The sequence below is a fragment of the Sorex fumeus genome, unplaced genomic scaffold (genome assembly GCF_029834395.1).
Source record: "Sorex fumeus unplaced genomic scaffold, SorFum_2.1 ptg000018l, whole genome shotgun sequence".
Classification (NCBI taxonomy): domain Eukaryota; kingdom Metazoa; phylum Chordata; class Mammalia; order Eulipotyphla; family Soricidae; genus Sorex; species Sorex fumeus.
In genome coordinates this window covers 8,181,363-8,208,391 of record NW_026606075.1, presented here as the reverse complement: position 1 = coordinate 8,208,391, position 27,029 = coordinate 8,181,363, and the positions used below count along the sequence as shown (strand labels likewise).

Below are 27,029 nucleotides of genomic sequence, written 5' to 3'. Positions count from 1 at the left end.
AGTTAATTAAAAAGCAAATTGGAAAAAAAATAATTAAATTTTCTAAAATTAAGCTTTGCTGCCTATATTTGACTATATACTTAAAACCGTTTCTGAAGAAAAACAGAAACAAATCATTGAAAGATCATTCCTCCATTAGAAAAGCAATGCTAATTCTAAATTATGATGGTTATGCTTTTCATTATAGAATTCCAAATGTATATCATCTAATTTCACAAAGAGCAATCTCACATATTTTTTATATCTAATAAATGTTTGTGAACATTAAATTAATAATGGTTTACTCTAAATCTAATTCCTCTGAAAACTAAGCAGTAAAGACTTGACTATTTTGCAACATAAATGAAATAATTCATATTATCTTTTGAAAAACATCTAAAAATTAGTTGAATATTAAAGTACTTCATGAAGTGAATGTTAACCTTAGAATAGTATCTACAATCTTTAATTTTAGGTCTTAAATAAAAAGCCTCATTAATAAAGATTATCACCTCACAAAACTTAGAGTGTTGTTTATTTTTTTATTTTTCAGCTTTTTTTGGGTCACACCCAGCGATATACCAGGGTTACTCCTGGCACTGCACTCTCAGGAATTACTCCTGGCAGTGGTCGGGGGCCCATATGTGATGCTGGGGATCAAACCTGGGTTGGCCGCGTGCAAGGCAAACACCTTACCCACCCTACTACTGCTCCAGCACAGGTGTTACTTTTTCTTTAAATTTTCAACAAGTAACTTTTAAGTAATTTAAAATGAATAAATATTTTACAACTGAGTTCTCTCAAATATCAATGCATTAGACTATTCAAACATCTATGAAACAGTTGGTATTTTATTCCTTATTTACTGGTAGAATATACTGAAGATTTGGGTTGATATAAGTTTAAGGGGCATTAGAGATATTATACAAAGAAATACTAGTGGTGATTCTCAAATAACATTCAGTCTCCAGATAACAGCTAGATCAATTTTCATATCTAAAAATGGAAATTGTTAATTTTTTTCTCAAATTTATTAAGCATTAAAAGCAACATCTTAGTTCTAAGAAGGACTATAAGAAACATGAGGAAAACTTAAAAGAAATACATCCATTTTTGTAAAAGTGCTGACAAACAATGTAGATAATTACTGAGATTTCATCAATAGAAAATGTTTGATCTATGATACCGTACCTACTATTCACTTTGCTAATTTCTGTACTAAAGAAAAGACTTATTTTAGATGTTCTAGATCACTTCTGAAAAGCAAAGTACCCTTTTTTCAAGAGGTATATTTGGAATGTTGACTCACTCACTGGCCCTGCTCTACCGATTCATAACTAAGTCTTGAAGGAGATGTACGACAAGCGGCTAAAATTCATGGAAACACTAGTCCCATGGCTGAAACCTCGGGGGGCACCCTCGGGAGGCAGATGGACAGAGACCCCACCCTGTTAAAGCCCTGGCAACCACACCCACACACCACCACTGCAGTCGGACCAAGGGCTCAACTCCACCGCCTCACAACATTCTCTGCAAAGATGTCAAACTGAGAAGAATTTCAGGTACCCTGGTGCCCAGGCTGAGGACTGGCAGCCTTCCCTCACCCTGTACTTCTGGAAACCTGGCAGCTACTGTAAAGAGATCCTGAAGTCTCTGAACTGTACAGCTGCACACACAGCCACATGACACCTCCTAGTTCCTCAACACTGAAATTTCAGTAGGAGCAAACAAATAAAATGGGAAAATAACAAAGAAGTGAACTAAACTCAACAAACATAAACAATAACACACAAGGCTCTCCTAGCAACAGACAGCTTAATATAATCCTAGAAAAGGACTTAATAATCCCATGATCAGATATAAAATTTGTCACATAAAAATTGATTTTTAAAAAATATACTTACTGATTTTAATATTGGAGCTTTTTTTTATCTAATCAATTTCAACTCTATAATTGTACTAACAGTTGTGACTTTTGTCTACATTAAAATAAATAAATTGGAAAAAATTTCAAAAGAAATATATTTGGGGATATTTTTGCCAACGTTCACATTCACCACTGAAGACTTGACGTCTGTGACAGACAGAGCAGGCAGGCAGGGTGGAGAGGGGAGCAGACAGGGAAGATATGAGCAAGAGACAGAGATCCTGTGGCTTGAGGGAGGCACCGAACACACAATCAAAGAGAAGTGATGGCAGGGAGCCCAGGCAAACCACATAGGTCAGGAAGGGTCAGGAGTGATTGTGGGCTCTGGAGAAGTAATTCTATAGGCTACAGAAGCAAGATTCTGTAGATAGGGGGTATGAGAATATGATTCTGTTTGTGTAGTCAGGGATTCACACACAGGCACTAAACCAGAGGAGAGAGAAAGAAAAAGCCAGGGGTCTCTCTCTCTCTCTCTCTCTCTCTCTCTCTCTCTCTCTCTCACACACACACACACACACACCATGGTGGGGGGGGAGAGTGAGATTGAGAGAGAGACAGACCAGAGACAGACAGAAAGACAGACAGAGAGACAGACAGACAGACAGACAGACACACACACACACACACACACACACCATGGTGGGGGGGGGGAGTGAATTTGACAGAGAGACAGACACACCAGAGACAGACAGAAAGACAGAAAGACAGACAGAGAGACAGACAGACAGACACACACACACACACACACACACAGAGACACGCACACACAGCAACGACCCAGAGAGAGAAGGAGAAATAGGACAAGTTAAGCATAGTTACAGGAGGGGGAAGGAATACTTAACATATGATAAAAGGATGAAAATTTTTGTTAGGTGCCAGTGGCCCTGACTTTTCCAGTGATTAAGAGACACTGCATTAAGAGCCAGGAGTTATTGCTATAAGGACAGTAGAAGCAATACAGATTCCATATTAACTCACAATTTTCAAGTATAAATGCCACTTCATACTATTATTTACCCAAAAGCACTCCAAAATGATTAGCTTAAAATTTCTTTAATCTTTAAAGGGAAGAGTTAGCTCAGTAGAAGGAGAGTTGCCACCTTTACTGCCAAATTCTTCGAAAGATTTTTTCACAAATCAGTTCAGAAAGCTGTAAAAAACATGGTGGCTATTTTTAATATATTTTTTTAAAGTGAGATTTCTAGAAGGAGATAACTCATATTCACTGTGAGGCTGGAAAATAAAAAAGTTAAAATCATAGAATAATACTAGATTTGATTAAGCATATATAACTGGGGGCAAATAGTGCAACCACTTAATGTCAACCATTTAGGTAGGTTATTTTTAAATGATTCTCTAATCAGTTATTTGCTCAGAGTTCCTGAATCTGGCTAATTATTGGGAATGAATCATTGAAAACACAAGAGGTTCTGGTGGTCAAGTTTTAGAATACTTATTCCTTATATTAACTAATAATTACAAGGTAGCACAGAACAATGAATAGAGGAACTAACTGGTGAATAATAGCTACAAGGCCAATTCTATAGTAATGGAAAAAAACTGCCTGGAAAGTGCTAGTTAGCTAATTAAAGCAATACTTAAAGAATTAGAACATATACCTTTTGAATGGAAAGAAGATCACTGAGCAGTATATGTAGTCAAAAAGTAATATATATCATATATGTTAATATGCCTTGAATTGTAAGGTCTGATTATAAGGCAAAGCATAGATTTTCAATTACCCAATTAATTTGAGTTGCATCAAAAAAATATTAGAAAACTCAACTTGTCTACACATTCTGAATGACACACATTCTAGAAGCAATTACTGTTGATTCTTCATTGCTATCTTTAGATGAAAGTGATTATTCACTAACAAAGGATAGATATAACTCTTCAGTGTCATTTCCTCAAGACAGTATTTTTAGCAATAGACCAAAGTGAATATTTAGCAAATATTCAGTAATTTCAGTCAGTGTAAACGGTCAACCTGGACTATTTAAGCAAAGAAGAATCAGGGTTACATTAACAGGTTTTCTACAATTCAAATTCACCTAGTATTGCTAATTTTTGTCTTTCTGTTCTAGTGGGGGAAATGAGGTTTGACAGTTAGGCATATGTTATCAACATCCAGAATCAGGACAGGATGATTTAAATGTTAAATTTTTTCAAGTTTAATTTTTGATTTGTCAGAAAAAAGTCTAGTGTTTATTCTTGATCTCAGGTGGTGCTTAGGGCTTAATCTTGGTTTTGTGCTCAGGGATTACTCCTGGCAGGGCTCAGAGGACCGTATGGGGCACCAGGGATAGAGCCTGGGTCAGCTGCTTGCAAGGCAAATGTCCCACCCACTGTACCATCTCTTCAGCTCAGCTTTAATATTTTTTTCTATCATCTTTCTAATTTTTAGGTACCCAAATTTACACCAAGTGTTCCAGGTAAGCTGAAATATCCCATCAAAGCTTGTTCCAATTTATGACAGGTAAAGGTAAAGGTAAAAGGTAAAGGCCCTCCCGTTGATCATCGATTTGCTCGAGCGGGCCCAGTAACGTCTCCATTGGAGACTTTGTTGTTACTGTGTTTGGCATAGGAAAAACGTGAGAGATTTAAATTGTAGCAGGAAATATGCAAACGGGCATTGGTCATCTAGCCGAGGGTTTCTCCACTGGTTTCCCTCTTGGTCCCCTTCTGACCTTGTTTTCTTCCTGAAGGACCTCTGCACTACTTCTGCCCACCCTTGTCTCATGCCACTGACCTGTATTTACATGATCTTCACCTGTGGGGGCCTTGGAATATAATGGGGACCCACCGTGGGCCATATAGTTCCCCATATGGTTCCCAGGTGAGAAATACAGACCCGGACCACATAGTTCTGGTGACTCCAGGTAGGCTTAGCGAATTTCCTTAATGGCAAGTGGCAAAGTGAATCTAGAATTTTTTTTTTAAATTTTTTGGTTGGGGACAAAGAACCTCTGGCTCCAGGCACATCTCTTCAATTCCACTGTTCTTCCTGCATTAACATACGCCTCAGAGACCTGGGCCCTATGAAAACAGGATGATGTCCTCTTAGCTATTTCTTCGACCCTCTTGAAGACATTTCAAGCCACTCTCTTCCTCCTATGCAACTCAGGTGCCAGGTCATTCGTCATGTTGACCTCTGGACCTAGGTACACGTAACTGTTGCATTCGGAGATGTTCGTTTTATTGAGAGCGAAAGGAACGTCAGGAATGAGACTCTTTCTCATAAACCTTGTCTTCGTGAGATTCAGATTGACCTTTCCACACTCACAGTTGAAGTTGGCCAGCATCTGTGCCACTTGGCTTATGTTTGGTGTTATTAGAACGATGTCATCAGCAAAGCGGAGGTGGTGTAGTAATATTCAAATGAAGAAAGGCAAACATTTTTAATAGACTATGGTAATCTGGGCTGGAGTGACAGCACAGCGGGTAGGGCGTTTGCCTTGCACAAAGCCAACATGGCTGACCCGAGTTCGTTCCTCTGCCCCTCTCGGAGAGCCCAGCAAGCTACCGAGAGTGTCTCGCTTGCATGGCAAAGCCTGGCAAGCTACCCGTGATGTATTCGATATGCCAAACACAGTAACAACAAAGTCTCACAATGGAGACGTTACTGGGCCCGCTCGAGAAAATCGATGAACAATGGGAGGACAGTGAAGGTTGGGGGATAAAAAAAAAAATAACCAAGCAAATGTGACAAATGTGGAAGGACTGGAATGATAAAAGCAGTTATTTTCCAAGAAATGAAAAAAGCAAATGATCAGAATATGATACATTTCCCCACAGTTACACCAGACTCGTCTGTCCCTCCTGGTCCTCCTTTCACCTCCTCAACTTTCCTGCCTCTGTCACTTCGAAAACAACCAGACCAGCTCCTTCTTCTCAGCTGACCAGACATGAGGACAATAAGAATGAAGATACTTATGAAGTCCACTATAGGCAGGGAGGGGGTGATGGTTTGGTACCCCGATCTCCTTCTTGTTTCAAGGGTCAGTTATATTGACTTTTCTTAATGATCATATCGTCTCTCTCCCATAATGGGGTATCAGCTCCGTTTGGGAGCTTTATCTTTCGTAATTTAATTATATCCTTGGTTCCTGATGTAGCATCTGGACTACAGCATTTAGTTGCTGAATGGGCGCACAGAAACTGAACGCATGCTCCCAAATAGGGAGAGAGTGAGCACACAGAGGTCTGGAAGTGCAAAGGCCTTAGCAGCAGTGTCACCCAAGCCTAGCTCTAGACAGAACTACTAAGAGTCGTGGCAGTCATGTGGCAGTCAAAGCAAGCTGTGCTCTGCACTTGTACACATGTTTTGCCTTCCTTTCAGCCTGGGGAATGCCTTCTCATACACTGAACAATTTTCTTTTAAAGGGGTCACACCCAGTAGCACTGGGAGTAGGAACGGACTCGAGGCCACAACCAGCTTGCTCAGCCTGGGGGTGGGGGCATTTGAGCCGCCCTCTTCTCCCCCAGTAGCAGTATAGAGACATCTGCATGGATTCAGGGCCTCCGTGTGCTAGACATGTGCATCACAATATAATCTATCACCACGGCCCCACAGTCAAAAATTTTATAAGCTCTTTTTCTGACAGCAATCCACAGCACAAGCTCACTTTCAACTGCACCATCACCTGTGCCCTGATGTCTCTCTTAGTGTTGTAATTTCTAGATTTTTGTGCTTACCAGGCATTTTTGTTTATTAGTATTTGTTTTGCTATCTTTCACTCTTTTTTTTTTCTCTGTGACTCTAGCTCCTGTGCAGTATTTGTGATCCATACTAATGTCACAGAGGATCCAGGAAAACATAAATGTTAAGTATTGTTGTTAGAAATAGAACCAGAGACAAGGAAATAGAAGGGAGAAGCATGGCTTCATTAACGTCTTTATTTGAGGCTAATGTCTGGTTTAAGATGCATGTGAGTGCAAAGCTGATGATGGGTAGACTGTGGAGGTTCTGTAATGAGATGATCTGGTTGGAAACTACATTTCCCAGAATTCCTTTTCAAATGCTGTGTTTCTGGTTAGAATGCTACACAAGGTGGCTCAGTGAAGAGGCAGCCATTTCTAGCTTATGCATGCTAGGGAATGTGATTCACTAGGTGGTTTGGCTGGTGGCATGATAGAGTAACCAGGAATGCCTCCGCTTCACCTTTCCTTTCTCTGTCAGCCTCTCTGACAAGTGGTCCAGGTGTGTATATGTTTAGTATCTGTATGACACGGGCTTCTTCTATAGTCCCTCACGCCACTAAGCAAAGACAAGAAAAACTGACATAGGTTTAAATCTATCCTTATGCGGTCTAGCTCACACACATGGGTTCTAGCTAATTCTTACTCTAAACCACTTTATATCCATCTTCCTTTAACGACTCTCTTCTGTGAACTCCAGCTCCAGTATCAGGTGCAAACGGAGCAGTCTCACAGAGACAGCTTTTCCAGCTATGGTCCAATCCCTGTGACAAATTCTGTCCTGCCTCCAACCAATTCGCTTATTTTGTTAACTCTGTATTCTTGATTAATCCATTTACTAAAACTCAACTTTTAACTCTAAATTTAAGACTCATGGTGCTTCTGTGGTCATTTGGGGTATCAGTGGGAACAAATCTAAGTAATGCAGAGTAGAGCTCAAGATGGGGAAGATGGTGGCAGCGGGGCTGCAGGCAGCAGGGCTGGTGGAGCCGCAGCAGCTCTTGGTGCTCTCAATCGTGGGCTGCTGCAGTCACAGAATCTCTGCGTGAATGAATGTGGCTGTCATTTAAACATTCTCTTTAAGGGGAGCACCAAGTAAAGGGTGTTGGGAGGACCCTGCCAGGATGAGAGATGCGTGCTGAAAATAGATCACAGACCAAACATGATGGCCACTCAATGCCTCTTTTGCAAATCACAGCACCCAAAAGGAGAGAGAGAACAAAAGGGAATGCCCTGCCACGGGAGTGGGGTGGGATGGAGGGCTGGAGGGGAGTGGGAGGGATGCTGGGAGCACTGGAAGTGGGGAATGGGCACTGGTGGAGGGATGGGTACTGGATCATTGTATAACTGAAACCCAAGCACCAAAATTTGTAAGTCTACAACTGTAGCTGATGGTGTTTCACTAATAAAAATTTAAAAAAAAATTCTCTCTCAAAGAGTGCTTTTCGAGTTCAACCTGGTGTTGCTGCAGGCGCGGCCCCTGGAGCTGCCAAAGTTCCTCAGTTCCCTCTGTGAGAAGCTGACTTGGATGGGCCCTGTAGCTCTCTGACCACTGGGCATCCTTGATGGCCTGAGGCCCCGCCATGCCTAATGCTGCCACTGCTCTTCCGACCAGCCTCGCTGTAGTTGGTGCCTGCAGGAAGTCTTGGAGAAAAATATCCTGGGAGTCCTTCAGTTCCCTGGGCTCCGACCACCCGGAGACCAGACCTGAGGAAGAGTATGAGAGTCCCCTGGCCAGGGTCCAGTGGAATGGCAGTGGTGGCACAGCTGCCACCCTGGTCCCTACCACTGCTGGGCCCAGAGGGGGTAGCATCTCTAGCAGGTCCACCTGGGTTTGCTGGACAAGAGCATCAACCGCCTGATGGTGCCTTCAGGCTTCCTGACACCCCAAAGTCTCTGTCATACCTTCAGGTGGACTCCATCGACTCGGGACCAAGTCTTCTGAGAAATTAAACTGCCCAAAATTTAGGTATGTGGGAGTCACACCCATGAACCACCTCCAGTGCTGCCATGCAAGAGCAAGACCTAGCTGCCTTGCTCCAGAGACTCATAAATAAATCTTGAAAGAGATCAACAAGCCGCAGAAAATTGTCCAGACAGCTGGACTCTAGTCTCAGGAAGAAATTCACTATGAAATTAGCCTGCTGAAAATTCAGGTATGTGTTTTTTGTGACTGATGATCTCCAGGCTTTCTCAGAGTTGGGATGGGTTACCTCCTCCAACTTCCCTGTACCTTCGGAAGCCCCAGCAGTCACATCCACACCCCAAAGCTGCCCAGACCCCAGTTAAAAATCAATCATTACTGATAAAAATTCTTAACTTTCTGACATCTCGAACTTTATAACTCCGACAAACCAGTAGTAGTACCACAAATGGGAAAAGGCAACCAATCTCAATTAACAGAACATTAACGTAGAAAGCTAAACCTGTAACAACACCTTAGTCATCCCTCATGCAAAGACTTGATGTCTTAAGATAAAATATAACAATTTATTGGTCCATGGTTGGGCAAACTATAAGGCCCAAAAGGGAGGGGGGAGGGAGAGAGAGAGAGAGAGAGAGAGAGAGAGAGAGAGAGAGAGAGAGAGAGAGAGAGAGAGAGAGAAAGCGAGAGCTGGGCCACACTCCTGGTCGACTCAGGGACTGTTTGTTGGGATGCCAGCAATTAAACCTGGGTCTGCTGCATGCAAAGCAAGTGCCGTGCTATTACCTGACATACTATTTCTCCAGCCTCAGTAATTAACTGTCGTTTTGGCAACTAGGTACTGACACATTTTCCACGTACTTGTACTATTTTGTTTTATTTTGGGGCTACATCTGGCTCTGCTCAGGGCTTACTTCCTGCTCTGGGCTCAGAGATCACACTTGGCAAAGCTTTGGGGTACCATATATGTGGTGCCTGGCATTGACTGTGGGTCAGCAAGGCAAACACCCTACAGACTGTACTATCTTTCAAGTCCCTGTATTTTATTTATTTAGTTTTGTTTATTGCTTTTTTGGCCACCTTCGATGGTACTCAGGGTTCTCTCCTAGTTCTACACGAAGGAATCACACCTGGAAGTGTTTGGGAGATAATATAGGATGCCTGGGATTGAACCTGGGTTGGCCACATATAAAGCAAGTGCCCTGCCTGCTGTTCTAGCTCTCTAGCTTCACAATAGTTTTCAGCCAGTATTTAGCACAGCGGGTAGGGCGTTCGCCTTACAAGCGGCCAACATGGCCGACCCGAGTTCGATTCCTCCGCCCCTCTCGGAGAGCCCGGCAAGCTACCGGGAGTATTCGATATGCCAGACACAGTAACAACAAAGTCTCCAATGGAGACGTTACTGGGCCCGCTCGAGCAAATCGACGATCAACGGGAGGGCCTTTAATCCAAATGAATTCATCTAAATGTAAAACATATCTGCAACTCCAAGTACTTAGTGAATTGCTCTACCTAGCAATTTTTACATGCACCACTTCATATTCCCAACTTCTGTTCTTTCTCTGGCCAAAGCCAAAGCAAACCCATTTCTACCCTGCAGCCAAAACCAGAGCCCAGAGCTCGATTGTTTCCCATTCAGACTAAGTTAGGAATTGCAAGAGTCAAAACCAGAAAGCAATGAAAACTGTCACCTCTCCTCTTATCAGGGATTAGATACTAGAGTACAAATCCTGTAGACTAGAAATCAATGCCATCCTTAGACTGTTGGTTGCCAATCTCCTTCCTGAGGTGCTCACCTTTCCGCTTCTTACCTTCAATAAACAGACTACTCTTGTTTTTCATTCCCTGTAAACATTTGGAGATCAATTCCAGTTGTTACTCCTTACGTTGCAGTTTCTTTTGCCTAGAATGCCATCCCAAACCACCTCATGGAAACTAAATGCTATGTAACACATAAAGTTCAGACAAAATATATTTCATGAAAAACTGTTCTACAGACAACATTCCTCTCTGAACTCATTTCATTGACTGTCAGATCACTGAATCGATACTGAATTATACAAATAATCTGCTAGAGATCCTGTATGGCTACTCAGTTATTATTATGAAAACATTTCAGTCTCCTGAGCAGTGCTCAGTAGGCTTGGTAAGTCCCACCTGGTAACTCTCAGCCAACTGGGATGGAGATTCATCATGAATGATTGAGGATGCAGTGTTGCTTGGGCCCTGTGGCACCACAAATTCCCCGGGCACTCTGAAAACACTCATGGCCTCCATGGCTGTACCTGGCAAGGCTTGGGGGCCCCACGTGGTGCTGGCGGTATAATATGCACAGGTCATATGCAAGCTAAGTGCTTCAATATCCATACTATCTCTCCGACTCTCCTTGTCCTTATTTTAACCAATTTTCAAGTTTAAGCACAATTTATTTCCCTAAACTTCAACACACACACTGTCTCTATTACTTATCAAAACACATCACTTAGTTTACTGAGATTGTGGGAATGTATTTTCAGCTACTGAATGAATTTTGGGTAGTAGATCAGATCCCTGCCTCATGTTACCAATAATTCTCTTAATGATTCAATGTCAGAACAAAATGTTTAATTTTCAAAATGGATCTCCACATTTTGGTTAGCAGAAAAGGGCTGCTAACCCTTTTGCATGGGCCTGGAAAAGGGCTCCATGCATCTCTCATCAAACACATACCTGCTGAGACGCGGGGGCAGTCAGGAAGCATGGATTCCACTGATGTGTCTAATGGCTCTGAACTGGAGACCCAGTTACAACAGTTCTGCAATACAAAAGAGACAACAATCTTTAAACAAGATTTAAATCAGGACCAACAATTTAGGCTGCAGAAATGTGTTATCTTATGTAACCAAAACCAAGAAGTATATTAAATTTATTTTTAATATAGCGAAAATGTATGTAAATAGTATTTATCCTCAACATGACAATAAACAAAATATCTTTACAACTTAGCAAATAAGCCGTGCAAACAACAAGAGGCCATGTAATTTTATGTGAATTGTGACACTATGTGAATATTTCTAAGAGAAAACTACATCACTAGAAGTAAACAAATAAATACAGGCAACAGAATTAAGGAAAATATCTTAAAGGTGCATATTCTTAAATTCCAACTGGAAATAAATGTAAATAAAAACTTGTAAAAGAATGAGTACATTTTGAATAGGAACTATATTCTTTGTATTTGCAACAACAGAGGAAATATAGTTTTCACTTATTCTTAAAATATTGTTCATGCTAAAAATATTGTTTTGTAATATTTACTATAACTGGTTTCAAAGAAGACGATCAAAACAGTTCAAAAGAAACATAACCTGCTAAACAGAAGCTATGTCTGTGGACACAATCTTCAATATTAAAGATAAAAATGATTTACAACTCATCATAAATTTCCTAATGTGTCTGGGTAACAAAGAGGTACATTTAATAATATAATAATAAGTTTGGAGATTAAAAAAATGATTTTCAACTCAAGTGAAATAAAAAGTAATCTATATTTTTTCTAGATATTTCAAGTCTGGAAATCTGGCCTAAATATGTGATTAATTTCATGTTTTTTTAAACAAAAAAAATCCAACACACACACACACACACACACACACACTCAATTTCCAGACAGATTTTATTTTAAAAGAAATCATCCTATCAATCATGTTGGCGAAATCGCTGATTGCTATTCTGGTAAACAAGCATGTATTGTGTATTTTTAGATGCTTGCTGCCCTGGTTGTGCACCATGGAATCCGTCTTCACTGTGGAAAGATCCTTGACTGGTAGATCAAGTGTCTTATTGTATTTCCTTAATTCATTCTGTCTGGAAGAAGATGTCAGCTGTGTTGCAGTGAGGAGAGAATTTCAAAGGCCCCAGTCCCCACCAATAAAGGCTGAGGGATGGCTTTTGAATAGATTTGTCAAGGCAACCCTACTGTTCTGGGACCAGGGAGAGCAGAACTAACATAAAGGAAGGGTTGCTGTATGAGATTAGAAACTGAGGTTCACAAAGCATGGCAGATTTTTGTAAGAAACAGTAGATCAATGAAACTATTGAACTGTGCAGGCAAAAAAAACATGAAAACAAACACAACATCTAGTAATGTTCTTAAATGCTTTTCTCATTTTTACATTTAAAATGGACAGAATGCTAGTATTTTCATCTACTACAAACGCTTGACGGGTGAAAGAGGATATATTTTCTATAACTTGCACTTCTCATCTTAATTAGCAGATGAATGCAAAATTATACAAGAGAAGAGAAATTACTAAAGAAATTGGGTTTTAGAAGATATTTCATACATTTGAAATAAGGAAAATTAATATTACCATTGATAGACTACCACATCAGAGAGTTCTAGATAATGCAGAAGATTAGCACACAATTAGCCAGCTTTTATATACAATGTGACACTTGCTTGTAAGAAATACGTATTCTCCAAAGCAGTGTCAAGATATGTAAATGGATGATTTGTTTTATCATTCATCACAGCTCCTAATAAATTCAAAATCATGACTTCTATAGGTAATAAAAATAGGCTTCCAATGATACAAGGAGATAGCTTCAATGAAGACTTTCTCTTTCTATTTTTCTGAAAAAAATTCAGTCTTTTCAATGACAGCAGTTGGCATTACCAACAGACAGACAATGATTAGAATTAGATATATATTTTAATTATTATCCATCCTATTAGATACTTCCAAATCTGATGCAATTTGGCTATTACCTATGTGTTATGTCAGTCTTAATTTTGCTGACCTGCAGTCAGTCTCCTGCCCCCGCGCCTGACTGTCCTCGCCGCCAGGGCCCCTTGGAGGGGAGCGGGTTGAGCCTTCCTCCCCACCCCGATCAGGGCTCCGGCAGCCAAAAACCTCCAGGACCAGCCACCACCATCCTGAGACCACTCTCCGCACACATGAAGGTACTGGCAGAGGGACAAAGTCACGTGGGTTCCTGGCGGCGAGGACTGTCAGGCCTCTGGTGTTGGTAGAATTGCGAGAGGACAGTTAGATGGTCAGTGCTAAGTCACAGCAGCATAGGGACAAGAGAGAGGTGGAGATATTTAGACGTTGGAGGAGGAGACATATATCTCTAGACTCCATTGAATCTCCTCACGGTGGAGAAGACTCCTGAAGCTGGGTATTGTAGCAGGACACAAAGCTCTCATGATTTTAGTTGGAAAAGTGTGGTAGATTGAGACTCCTTCAGCTTCCTGGAGACTCAGGAAAGTCTGTCTTCATAACTAAGCCCCATGTCTGCACACATGTATTTGTCCTGTAGCAGGGCCCAGGAGCATGTGATCCAGTACTAAACCTCAGCTCCAGATCTAATAAAATTGAAAATATTTTAGCAAGGGTTCAGCATAGAATTCTCAATGATTTCCTATTGTCTCTAGGAGAACCAGAGGTATCTATCTTCAAGTAAGCCATGACCACTACAGCAGTGTGTGGCTAGACCTGGAGAAGAAATCTGGGAGTGTGGCCTCTGGGGCTCAGATTATGAATGAATTGAGTCACTAGGGGAGTGGGAACCTCAAGGCATTTTATATCTAGGCTGGCCCCACCCATGCAGGACAGTAAATGGAGGAAACTCCTGAGAGGTTGACCGCAATCTCCCCACACCACTGAAGTTATGAAACACAGAAAAGAACTCCAAAACCAGAATTACAACATTTCCTTCTGGAAAAAAAAAAAAACAATGTAAACTCCAGGAATAACAAATGCTGTGACAGAGAAAGAATGAGAAATAAAAATCTTTAGAAATAAATCTTATTTACATGGAAATGAAGAGTCCAATGACAGTGAATTAAAAATAACGATGATGAAGAAAACCAATGAGATATGCTAAATGCCCTCTAACAAAATGAAACCGTGATGAAATTAGAAAGAAATGAAGGATCAGAAGAAATTAGTACCAAAGAAATTGGAGCTACAAGAACAATAAGCAGATGTTGAGAATATTGATACACAAAATGCAAATGTCCATGGAGAGCACTGCAAGCAGATGTATCTTGAGGAGGTAACAATCAGCAGAACTGAAGGTAAAAATGACACATAAGGTAGAGGAGAGAGAAAAAAGATTTAGGAAAAATAAAAAGGATCAGATTCAACAAGAAGCAGAAACATAAGGATCATGGGTATACCAGAAAATGGGAAAGGGGGGGGCGGGGAACAGCGAATTTAAAGAAATAATAGCTGAAAACATCCCGAGAGTGCAGAAAGAGCTAACTCCAGAAGTCTAGTAAGTTGATAGGACAATGAAATTTCCAAATGCAAAAAAACCCTGCATTGGGGGCTGGAGCGATAGCACAGCGGGTAAGGCATTTGCCTTGCACATGGCCAACCTGGGTTCGATCTCCAGCACCCCATATGATCCCCCAAGAACCGCCAGGAGTAATTTCTGAGTGTAGATCCAGGAGTAACCTCTGAGCATCACTGGGTATAACCCAAAAAGAAAAAAAAACACAACAACCCTTCATCAAGTTACAACGCCAAGTTATCAAAGTCAACAATAAAGAAAAAATATTAAAGAGTGCAAAGAAAAAAAAAGCATACAAAGGCACCACAATAAAACTATCATTAGATCTATTAGTAGAAAATCTACTGGCTAAGAGAAAGTAGAATGAAACATTAACAACTTTAAAAGATAAAACTAGAATCCATTAAAATACTACCTTTCAAATAAGAGAAATAAAGGGTCTACCAATTCAACCAAAAAGGCTAATAGAGTTTGCCTGCACACAACTGGACTACAAAAAATGCTGAGAGGATTTCTTCTACATGAAAAGAAAAGCTTAAATAAAACCTGAAGCAAAGTATTAAACTATAATACAAAATGAAAAACATATACAAGAATAAAATTAGACAATAAAAATATTAATTGGGAGGAGGTGAAGGAGAGACTTTTGTCTAATGAAGACAAGTAGATACAAGAACACACACAGAAAAAAAGATGATCTTTACACAAAAAGACTGATACAATTCCCATGATAATCATGATAAACAATGATTTTCTTAAGATAACACACATACACTCATATATAAATATGAAAAAGAGACTCTCCAAAGAAATTAAAAGGAAACAAATCATACAAATATAGATAAAAACTCATGAAAAAATTACATTAAGTATTTAAAGAATTCCTCTACACAGTACATAAAAGAGATTCATACAGATCTAAAGATAAACATAGATGTAGTGAAAACTGAAGAGACTATGCTAATAACAGAAAAATGGACACGAACGGTTAGTCACATATCTGTTAAGACAGATGCAACAATAAAAAAGATTATAGAAGATAAACATTAATACAATAATGTATAATTATCAAAGTGATCACCAACACTGATATAACTCTCATTAATATAATGTTACCAACAGGGGTTAGCACTGTGAGCACTGTCCTCCCGTTATTCCTTGATTTGCTTCAGCGGGCCCAAATAACGTCTCTATTGTAAGACTTCTTGTTACTGTTTTTGGCATATCAAATGCGTCACAGGTAGCTTGCCAGACTTTGCCGAGAGGAAGGGATGCTCTCAGTAGCTTGCCTGGCTCTCTGAGAGGGGTGGAGGAATCAAACCTGGGTCAGCTGTGTGCAAGGCAAACACCCTACCTTCCGTGCTATCGCTCCAGCCCACCAACACAGGTATATTTTATAAAAAAGTATAATAAGAGATTCAAAAGGAAATAACGGCATGATTATAACAGAGAATTTCAGCATACCACTTGAATCAATTAGTTTATCAGCCAGACTAAAACTGATATTACTAACAAAGCACTGAGAAAGCTCAAAGAGCTGGAGCTCATATGTTGAGTGCAGGAGGCTTAGGTTCAATTCCTGGCACCATTTGGCTTCCTGAGCATCACCTGGAGTGAACCTAGAGAACCACGCTAAGTGAGCCCTGCGCTTGCGCCCCAACGCCTCCCCCACAAACAAACACAAAGAATTTAGTAGGGATATAATGGTTTTAAGTGTGGCAACTAATCAAATGCACTTAACAGACACATGCTGAAATTCCCATTCCAAGAGGAAAGACAACATATTCATCTGAAGTGGACCAGTCTTAGGGATAGATGGCTTGTTGGAAGAAAAATCAAGTTTCAGTAAATATAGGAAGACAAAATAAATGAGGCATCTTTTTCAATCAAAACAATATGCATGAACTGAGACATCAACCCTATATGAAAAATTAGAAATTTCTGAAACTTAACGATGCATCTGAACAACTCTTGGGTTAACATAAAAATCAAAGGGAAAACAATTACTTGAACAGTGGAAATGAGATACTATTAGACCCTATGAGATGAGACAAAAACAGTATTGAGTGAAGTTCATAGCAATACAAAGCTACATCAAGAAACAAGAAAACTCTCAAGTAAACTAACTTTACTGTGAAGGAAATAGAAAAAGAAGGACATACAAAAAATAAGTAGAAGGAAGGAAATAATGAAAAACAGATGAAAATAAATAAGATAGAAAATAAAAAGATCAGTAAAATCAGTTTTTTTTTTGCTTTAAATTTATTTATTTATTTATTTTAATTAGTGAAACACCATGAGGAACAGCTGTAGACTTACAAATTTTTATGCTTGGGTTTCAGTTATACAATGATCGAGTACTCATCCCGCCACCAGTAACCATTCACCACCACCACTAACCCCAGTATCCCTCCCACCCTCCATCCCCCCATCCTACCCTGTCTCTGTGGCAGGGCATTCCCTTTTGTTCTCTCTCTCCTTTTGGGTGCTGTAGTTTGCAAAAGAGGAATTTAGTGGCAATCATGTTCTGTCTATAGTCTACTTTCAGCATGTATCTCCCATCCTGGGAGGATCTCCCAACACCCTTTATTTGGTGCTCCCTTCTCTATCTGAGCTGCCTTTACCCCTAGAGTGTGAGGCTGGCCTCCAAGCCATGGAGTAAACCTCCTGGTACTTATCTTGGCTATTCTTGGGTACATCTACACAATGGAGTACTATGCAGCTGTTAGAAAGGATGAAGTCATGAAATTTACATACAAGTGGTAATACATGGAAAGTGTCATGCTAAGAGAAATGAGTCAGAAACAGAGGAACAGACATAGAAAGACTGCATTCATCTGGGGAAGATAAAGTTACAAAATAGGAGACTTAAACCAGTTTTTAAAAGGAAAAGTAAAATAGATAAGGCCTTACATAGTTGCGCTGATGAAAATATGGTAAACGATGGTAAAATATGGTAAAAAAAAATCAGTAAACGATGCTGACTGGTCCAACTTTTTCAGAAAAAAATATGGGCATTCCTTCAAAAACTAGAAATTGAGCTTCTATATGACCCCACAATACCACTTTTGGGAATATATCCCAAGGGTGCAACCAAAAAAAAAAAAGCACAGTAGAAATGACATCTGCACCTGCATGTTCACTGCAGCACTGCTCACAATAGACAGAATCTGGAAACTGCTGGAGTGCCCGAGAACAGACAAATGGTTAATGAAACTTTGGTACATCTACACAATGGAATACTATGCAGCTGTTAGGAAAGATAAAGTTATGAAATCTGCTTATAAGTGGATAGTCATGGAAAGCATCATGCTAAGTGAAATGAGTCAGAAAAAGAGGAACAGACATAGAATGACTGCACTCATTTGAGGAATATAAAATAACACAATATGAGACTGACACCCAAGGATAGTAGGCACAAAGGCGAGGAATATTGTTCCATACTTGGGCAATATGAGCTGGGGGGAGAAGGCAGCTGGAATAGAGAAAGGATCACTAAGTCAATGACGGTTGGAAGAGTCACTCGGGATGAGAGATGTGTGCTGAAAGCAGATAAAGGGCCAAACGTGACAGCCTCTCAGTATCTATATTGCAAACCATAATGCCCCAAAGTAGAGAGAAAGTATGGGGGAAGTTGTCTGTCATAGAGGCAGACGGAGAGTTGGAAAGGGGGGTATACTGGGGACATTGGTGGCGGAGAATGTGCTTTGGTGGAGAGATGGGTGTTTGATCACTGTATGACCGAAACTCGAACATGAAAGCTTTGTAACTATCACACGGGGATTCAATAAAGATAAATAAATAAATAAATAAATAAATTTTTAATAAAATAGCCCAAACAAGAAAACAAAAAGGAAGAAAATTAGTATAAACGCTAATAAAAAAAAATCAAGAATGAAAAAGGTAAAATTACAAATGACACTATGAAAATACAAAACATGAGATTAATATGAACATATGTAGAGAAAGAGAATCAATGGGGCTACAGTGACAGCACAGTGGGGAGGATGCCTGCCTTGCACTCAGCCAACCGGAGTTCTATCCCTGGCTTCCCATATGGTCCCTCAAACCCAGCAGGAGTGATTCCTGAGCACAGAGCCAGGAATAATCCCTGAACACTAGTGGGTGTAGCCCCAAAACCAAATAAAAATCCATAAAAAAAAATCACCAAGGAAAAATGGACAAATTTACAACCTCCCAATGCTGAAGTAGTTTGAATGGCCGGTTTTTATCCTTGGTCTGTGGGGGATGGGAATTGAGGCACAATGTGCGCACCCAAAGCTGAACCGTTCTGGGCAGCCTCTGCTCACTCATCCAGCTACCCACACGGCGGCAAGGCCCCTTCCCCCAGCCTATTCTCCCCCTATATATCCCATAGGAACCATAAGTTATCCTCTTAGATAGAACTTTCACTAGGTTAGCTGAATCACCAGAAACAAATTAGCCAATAATTCATTAAGCCCATCTCAATTAATTCCGCATCATAAGCAGAGTAGTAACAGTGAGCATGAAGATCTGAACCACACAGGTCACAATGGTAAAGCAACGCAGAAGCCCACAAAGCTTACTTACTGAAGAGGCTAGCCCAGAAGACCCCAACATTAATGAAGTGGTAGACAACCTCTCTGACAAAGAATTTAGAAGGGAGCTATTGAGGATGTTTAGGGAGCTAAAAGAAAGAATGGAAAGCAATGCCAAGAAAAGACAAGAGGATTTGAAGGTCAAAATGAGGAAAATGCAAACAAAATTACAAACGGAAATGTCAGACCTGAAAAACCTGGTAGGCAAATTGGAAAACTCAGTGGAAGGCCTCAGCAGCAGAAAACAGCTGCTGAGGAAAGAATCAGTGAGCTCGAAGATGAAGTCCAGAGACTCTCCAGAAAAGAGCTGAAAATGGAAAAGAGATTCACAATCCGGGAGCAGATGACTAGAGGAGATCATGATGAAGCCAAGAAGAGTAACATAAGAATTATTGGAGTCCCAGAGGGACAGGAAGAAAACCCGGATGAAGAAGAAACTGTCAAAGACATCATTGCTGTGACATTTCCAGAGCTGAGGAAAACAGGTGACCACATTCAGGAGGCCCTAAGGCCTAGAAGAAATTCGAATAAAAATACCCCAAGCTAGAAGAAATTCGAATAAAAATACCCCAAGACACATCCTGATCAAAATGACAAAAACCTTAGATAGAGAGAAAATTCAGAAAGCAGCAAGATCAAAGAAAGAAATTGCCTATAAAGGAGCATCCTTAAGATTCACAGCCAATTTGTCTGCTGAGACCCTCATGGCCCGAAAACAGTGGTGGGATATAGTGAAAAAACTCAATGACATAAATGCCTCACCAAAAATACTTTACCCAGCGAGACTCTCATTCATAACAGAAGGAACAACACACAGACAAACAACAGCTCAGGAACTTCATAGACTCAAAACCATGGTTACAAGAACAGCTAAATGGGCTAATTTAAGACAAGATAGGCCCCTCAAATACACCAAGTTTCAACACAAAAATGGAACAAAACCCCATAACAATAATCTCTTTCAACGTCAATGGGCTAAATGCGCCAATTAAAAGACACAGAGTGGCAGAATGTGAACCCAACATTCTGCTGCCTGCAAGAAACACATCTCAATAGCATCTCAATAGTCAGAGCAAACACAGGCTCAACGTCAAAGGCTGGAAAACAATCCTACAGTCAAACTAGTCTCATAAAAATACTGGAGTAGCCATCCTAGTATCAGACCACATTAATTTCAGACTGAAGAAGGTCACAAGAGACAGTGAAGGCCATTTCTTATTGATCAAGGGATCGGTACAACAGGAAGAACTTGCAATACTAAATGTATATGCACCTAATGAGGGACCAGCAAAGTACTTAAAACAACTACTCATAGACTTGGAGAAAGACATCGATAGCAACAAAATACTAGTGGGAGGCTTCAACACCGCTTTATCACATTTTGATAGATCAGCCAGACTCAAGCTTAGCAAGGACATACTTCATCTGAGGGAAAAATAAAATCCAGATCCCGGACGAGAAAAATCAAACACCTGGAAATTAAAGAGCTCACTATTGGACAAAGAGTGGCTTAGAAAGGAAATCAAAGAGGAAATCAAAAGATTCCTGGATATGAACAAAAATGAGGACACAAGATACCAAACCTTAGGGGACACAGCAAAAGGTGTGTTAAGAGGAAAGTTTATAGCTCTACAAACATTCCTCAGGAAGAAGGAGCGAGCCCACATAAATAACCTAACCTCAGAACATAAGAGCTTGGAGACTGACCAACAAAAAGAGCCCAATACGAATAGGAGGAAGGAAATAATAAAAACTCAGAGCAGAGATTAACGAGATGGCAACCCAAAAAAGAATCTGAAAGATTAATGAAAGCGAGAGCTGGTTCCCTGAGAAAATAGACCAGATTGATAAGCCTCTAGCAAATCTCACAAAAAAAGGGAGAAAGAAAACCCTAAAAAAACCAATCAGAAATGAAAAGGGAGTCATTACAACAGAAACTACAGAAATTCAAAGGATCCTCAGGGAGTACTCTGAGAAGCTTTATTGCACGGAACACGAAAACCTCGAGGAAATGGATAAATTCCTAGATTTCTATAGCCTTCCAAGGCTGAACCAAGAAGACCTGGAATACCTGAACAGACCTATTGCCACCAAGGAAATTTAAACGGTAATAAAAAGTCTCCCCAAGCACAAAAGTCCTGGCCCAGATGAATTCACTAGTGAATTCTTCCAAATCTTTAAAAGAGGACTTACTCCCAATCCTCTTTAAGATTTTCCACAAAAATTGAAGTATCAAAAATACTTCCGAACAGTTTCTATGAAGCAAATATCACCCTGATACCAAAAGCGGACAGAGATACCACAAAGAAAGAGAATGACAGGCTGATATCCCTGATGAACACAGACGTAAAGATCCTCAACAAACTATAAGCAAATAGAATCCAATGACACATCAAAGAGATCATACAGCATGACCAAGGAGGATTCATCCCAGGGATGCAAGGATGGTTTAACATTTGGAAATCAATCAACATAATCCATCATATCAACAAAAGATAAAAACCATATGATCATATCAATAGATGCAGAGAAAGCATTAGACAAGATCAGCACCCGTTTATGATAAAAACTCTCAGCAAAAGAGGCATTGAAGGAACTTTCCTCAATATAGTCAAAGCCAGCTACCACAAGCCCACGGCAAGTATCATTCTCAATGGGAAAAAACTAAAAGCCTTCCCTCTAAGATCAGGCACAAGACAAGGTTTCCCAGTTCTATTCAGTATATTATTGGAAGTCCTGGCAATTGCAGTTAGGCAAGAGAAAGGTATCGAGGGAATACAGATAGGAAAGAAAGAGGTCAAACTATCACTATTTGCAGATGAAATGATACTATACTTAGAAAATCCTAAAGATTCTACAGAAAAGCTCCCAGAAATAATAGGTCGGTTTAGTAAAGTGGCAGACTACAAAATCAACACCCCAAAGCCCATGGCTTTCTTGTATACAAATAACTAAAGAGAAGAAAGAGATATTTAAAAAAATCCCATTCACAATAGTTACGGTCAAGGTCCTCCCGTTGTTCATCGATTTGCTCGAGCGGGCCCAGTAACATCTCCATTGTGACACTTGTTACTGTGTTTGGCATATTGAAAACGTCACGGGGAGGCCTTGCTGTGTCGGCGAGATACTCTCGGTAGCTTGCCGGGCTCTCCGAGAGGGGCGGAGGAATCGAACTCAGGTCAGCCATATTGGCTGCGTGCAAGGCAAATGCCCTACCACTGTGCTATCACTCCAGCCCATTCACAATAGTACCTCAGTAAATCAAGTACCTCAGAATTAGCTTAACCAAAGAGGTGAAAGACCTATACAAAGAAAATTACAAAATACTACTTTAAGGAATAAAAGAGGACATCAGGAAATAGAGACACATTCCTGCTCATGGATAGGTAGCATTAACATTTTATTAAAAAGGCAATACTGCCCAAAGCACTATACAAATTCATTATGGTCCCTATCAGGATACCCATGACATTTTTCAAAGAAATAGACAAAACAATCCTGAAATTCATATGGAACAATAAACCCCCACAAATAGCTAAAACAATCCTTGGAAAAAGAAGACGGGTGGCATCACCCTCCCCAACTTCAAATTGTACTACAAAGCAGTAGTAATTAAGACAGCATGCTACTGGGCTAGAAACAGACCAATGGAATTGAGTTTAATAGTCTGTCACAGACCTCCAAACAAACGACCACTTAGTCTTTGACAAAGAGCAAGAAATGGGAAGTGGATCAAGGAAAACCCCTTCAACAAGTGGTACTGGAAAAACTGGATAGCTACCTGCAAAAAAAATGAACTCTGACCTCTGTCTAATGCCAGGCACAAAAGTCAGATCAAAGTGGATTAAAAACCTCAAGATCAGACATGAATCCATACGGTACAGAGAGGAAAATGTAGGCAGAACTCTCCACGACATTGAAGCTAAAAACATCTTTAAGGATGAAACACACTGACCATGCAAGTCGAAGCAAACATAAACAAATGGGACTACATCAAACTAAGAAGCTTCTGCACTTCAAAAAAAAAAATAGTGACCAAAATACAGAAAGAGCCTACAGAATGGGAAAGAATATTTACCCAATACCCACCTGATAAGGGATTAATATCCAGGATATACAAGACACTAGTAGAATTGTACAAGAAAAAAAAATCCTCCAATCCCGTCCAAAAATGGGGAGACCAAATGAACAAAAAAGAAATACAAATACAAATGGCCAAAAGGCACAAGGAAAAATGCCCCACATCGCTAGCCATCAGGGAAATGCAAATCAAAACAACAATGAGATATCATCTCACACCACAGAGACTGGCAGACATTCAAAAGAACAAAATCAACCAGTGCTGGCGTGGATGTGGGGAAAAAGGGATACTCTTTCACTGTTGGTGGGAATGCCCACTAATTCAGCCTTTCTGGAAAACAATATGGACAGTACTTCAAAAACTAGAAATTGAGTTTCCATATGACCCCGCAATAACACTTCTGGTAATATATCCCGAGGATGCAAAAAAGCACAGTAGAAATTACATCTGTACCTGTATGTTCATTGCAGCACAGTTCACAATAGTCAAAATCTGGAAACAACCCAAGTGCCCGAGAACAGATGACTGGTTAAAGAAACTTTGGTACATCTACACAATGGAATATTATGCAGCTGTCAGGAGAGACAGAGTCATGAACTTTGCTTATAAATGGATAGACATGGAGAATCACTTAGTATCATGCTAAGTTAAATGAGTCAGGAAGAGAGGGACAGGCATAGAAGGACTGCACTCATTTGTGGAATATAAAACAACATAACAAGAGGCTGACACTTAAGGACAGTAGATATATGGGACAGATAGATTGCTCCATAGGTCGAAGCCTCCCTCATGAACAAAAGCGGAGAAAGCAGCTGGAATAGAGAAGGGATCACTAAGAAAAAGACGGTTGGAGGAATCGGTCGGGATGGGAGTTGTATGCAGAAATTAGATAAAGGACCAAACATGATAACCTCTCAGGGTCTGTACTGCAAACCATAATGCCCAAAAGCAGAGAGAGATTATGGGGAATCATGTCTTCCACAGAGGCAGGGGGAGGGTGGGAAAGGGAGGGTATACTGGGGATATTGTTGGTGGGGAATGTGCACTGGTGGAAGGATGAGTGTTTGATCATTGTGTGACTGTAACCCAAACATAAAAGCTTGTAACTATCTCACGGTGATTCCAGAAAATATATATATATATATATGTGTGTGTGTGTGTGTATATATATATATATATATATATATATATATATATATATAGTTATGGAAGTCCTAGTCACAGTAATTAAGAAAAAGAAGTAAAGAAATACAAATTGGAAATGAAGAAATAAAATTATGATTATTTGAAGAGGACGTATTTTATATAAAAATGCTAAAGACTGCAAAGTAACTAGAAATAATAAATGAATACAAAAAAGTACAAGGAAACAATAAAGAAAAAATCTGTTGCATTCGTATATGCAAGCAATGAGCTAGAAAAAAGAGAAATGAAGAAACAATCTCACATTCAAATCAAACAGGATAAAAAACTTTAAAGTAAATGTAGAAAAGAAGAAGCCTGAGAGATATACTTGAAAAGAATAAAATAATGACATTTATTCAGCTAATTAACCCTTAGAGGGTTACCACTTTTTGTGTATACATATTCACCACCAGAAAGCTATTCTTTCAGTACATTTTTAGCATTCAAAACACCACTATCAACTACTGTTACTCTGCCAGGGTATTAGATAACTTTTGATTTAGTGACTATACAACATCAAGAAATTGTACCATTTTATCAACAACATTCTGCTTCTCCAATTTCTCTGAAACTGGAAACCGCTATATTATTCTCAGCTTCCATTTACTTAACCTTTTTAGATTGCACGTGTGAGATCATGCAGTATCTTTCTTTGTCTAACTTATTTTACTTATAATGATGTCCTGTGGGTTCATTCTTGTCCTCTGATCTTTGACTATCCCAGAGCTGCAGCCAAGAAGCATGTTTTAGGAGTACTTTTGGTTACTTTTGACCATTCCTTATGAAGTTGGAAAGCCTTGGTCCTCTGGTTGGGAGTATGTATCACCTGGTCTAATTGACACCAGTAGCTCACTCACCTTGACATTCTTTCTTTAAAATAAACTGTTACTTAAAAATTATACTAACAATACAAGAATACTGTGTTTAATCCTTCATCTACTGGTGATCAGTAAGATAGAAAACACCAGCGCTGGGCTGAGCAGATAGCTCACAGGGCTTGAGTGAGTGCTATGTATGTTGGAGACCCAGGTTTAATCCCCAGCACTGCATGATCCTGACCGAGAGAGATGCTCAAAAATATTGAGTCCAGAGGAGTTCCTAATCATTGCAAGATATGGCCCCAAACTGAAAACTCAATGAAATAAACACCATCAAAATGATCAAATTTGGACACACACATGTCAGAGCTTCCTCCCCCGCCACCCGCCCGTGGTGCCAGGGATGAGAACCAGATCCTCTGGATGCAAAGCACATGCTCCACCCCTTGGAGTTACATCCCTGTTCCCTACAGTACTACTTCAATGGTACATGGATGTTAGCTCAGTTTTCGAGCAGATTTCAATGAACGGAGAGGAGGAGGTGGTAGTTGGCCACCTTGTGTTAGGAAGCACTCTTCTCTCAACACTGATGCTCAGGACAATATTCCTTTCTATTTACTGAACCCATGCGTCTTTGATCTTTATTATTCCAAGGAGTCTTACAGAACGGACAGGCAGTCAAAGAGGTGAAAGAAAAGGAGGGTGGATTTCATCCTGAATCTTGGGGACATTTTATTATCACCAAATCACACTGAATCCTCTACAGAGGGATGTGCATAGATACAGGTGGATTTCTACAAGCATATCTGACACAAATTTATATAGATTGCTCCCCTCCTCTTCTCCTTAGGGAAGATATCAGCAGGAATAATTACAAAGCTCCATTAGGAATGGGATATTTTTGATTTCTGCTATATATTACAGGACTTTCTAGAATTGACATCAGTTCTTAATTTGCTTTTCAAGTTGTATTCTTGGTCATCATCTTTTCTTTTTCTTGTTGTTATTTTCTTTGTTTTTTTGGATTGCTCCAAGAGGTGCTTGGGGGACCAGATGTACAATGGGATTGAATTGGGATAGACTATAGGACTATTTGTATAGGACAAATGCTTTACCATACCTACTGTACTATCTCTCCAGCCCCAGCCCAGGCTCCATTATTCTGGTATTCTGCTCTCCTTAGTACACATCCACAATCAAGGTTACCTCTTTATTTCTTCTTTCTTTCTCTCCCATTGTTGGGGCTTTCTCACACATGGAAGACTAGAGCTCTAGTCCCTGAACTACACTATCAGATTTTATTATCCTTAAAAAAAAATTGGGAGCCAGAGTGATAGCACAGCGGGTAGGGCATTTGCCTTGTACACGGCCAACCCGAGTTCGATCCCTGGCATCCCATATGGTCCCCCAAGCACCGCCAGGAGTAATTCCTGAGTGCAGAGCCAGGAGTGACCCCTGATCATTGCTGGGTGTGACCCAAAAGGCAAAAAAAAAATTGGGGGGAGCCACACCCTGTGGTGCTTAGGGATTACCCCTAGCTCTGCATTTAAGG

At 40.1% G+C, this 27,029-nt stretch overlaps 1 protein-coding gene across 6 annotated transcripts in view; it reads right to left on the bottom strand.

Annotated features, from left to right (window-relative positions):
- Positions 1 to 27,029, bottom strand: part of ARB2A (ARB2 cotranscriptional regulator A) — a 474,471-nt gene that overhangs the window by 145,189 nt on the left and 302,253 nt on the right. For all 6 annotated transcript variants that reach the window (XM_056112439.1, XM_056112440.1, XM_056112435.1 and 3 more), the window contains one exon: positions 11,241 to 11,325. In XM_056112439.1, the coding sequence (XP_055968414.1) occupies positions 11,241 to 11,325 (85 nt within the window). The remainder of the gene's footprint in view (positions 1 to 11,240; positions 11,326 to 27,029) is intronic.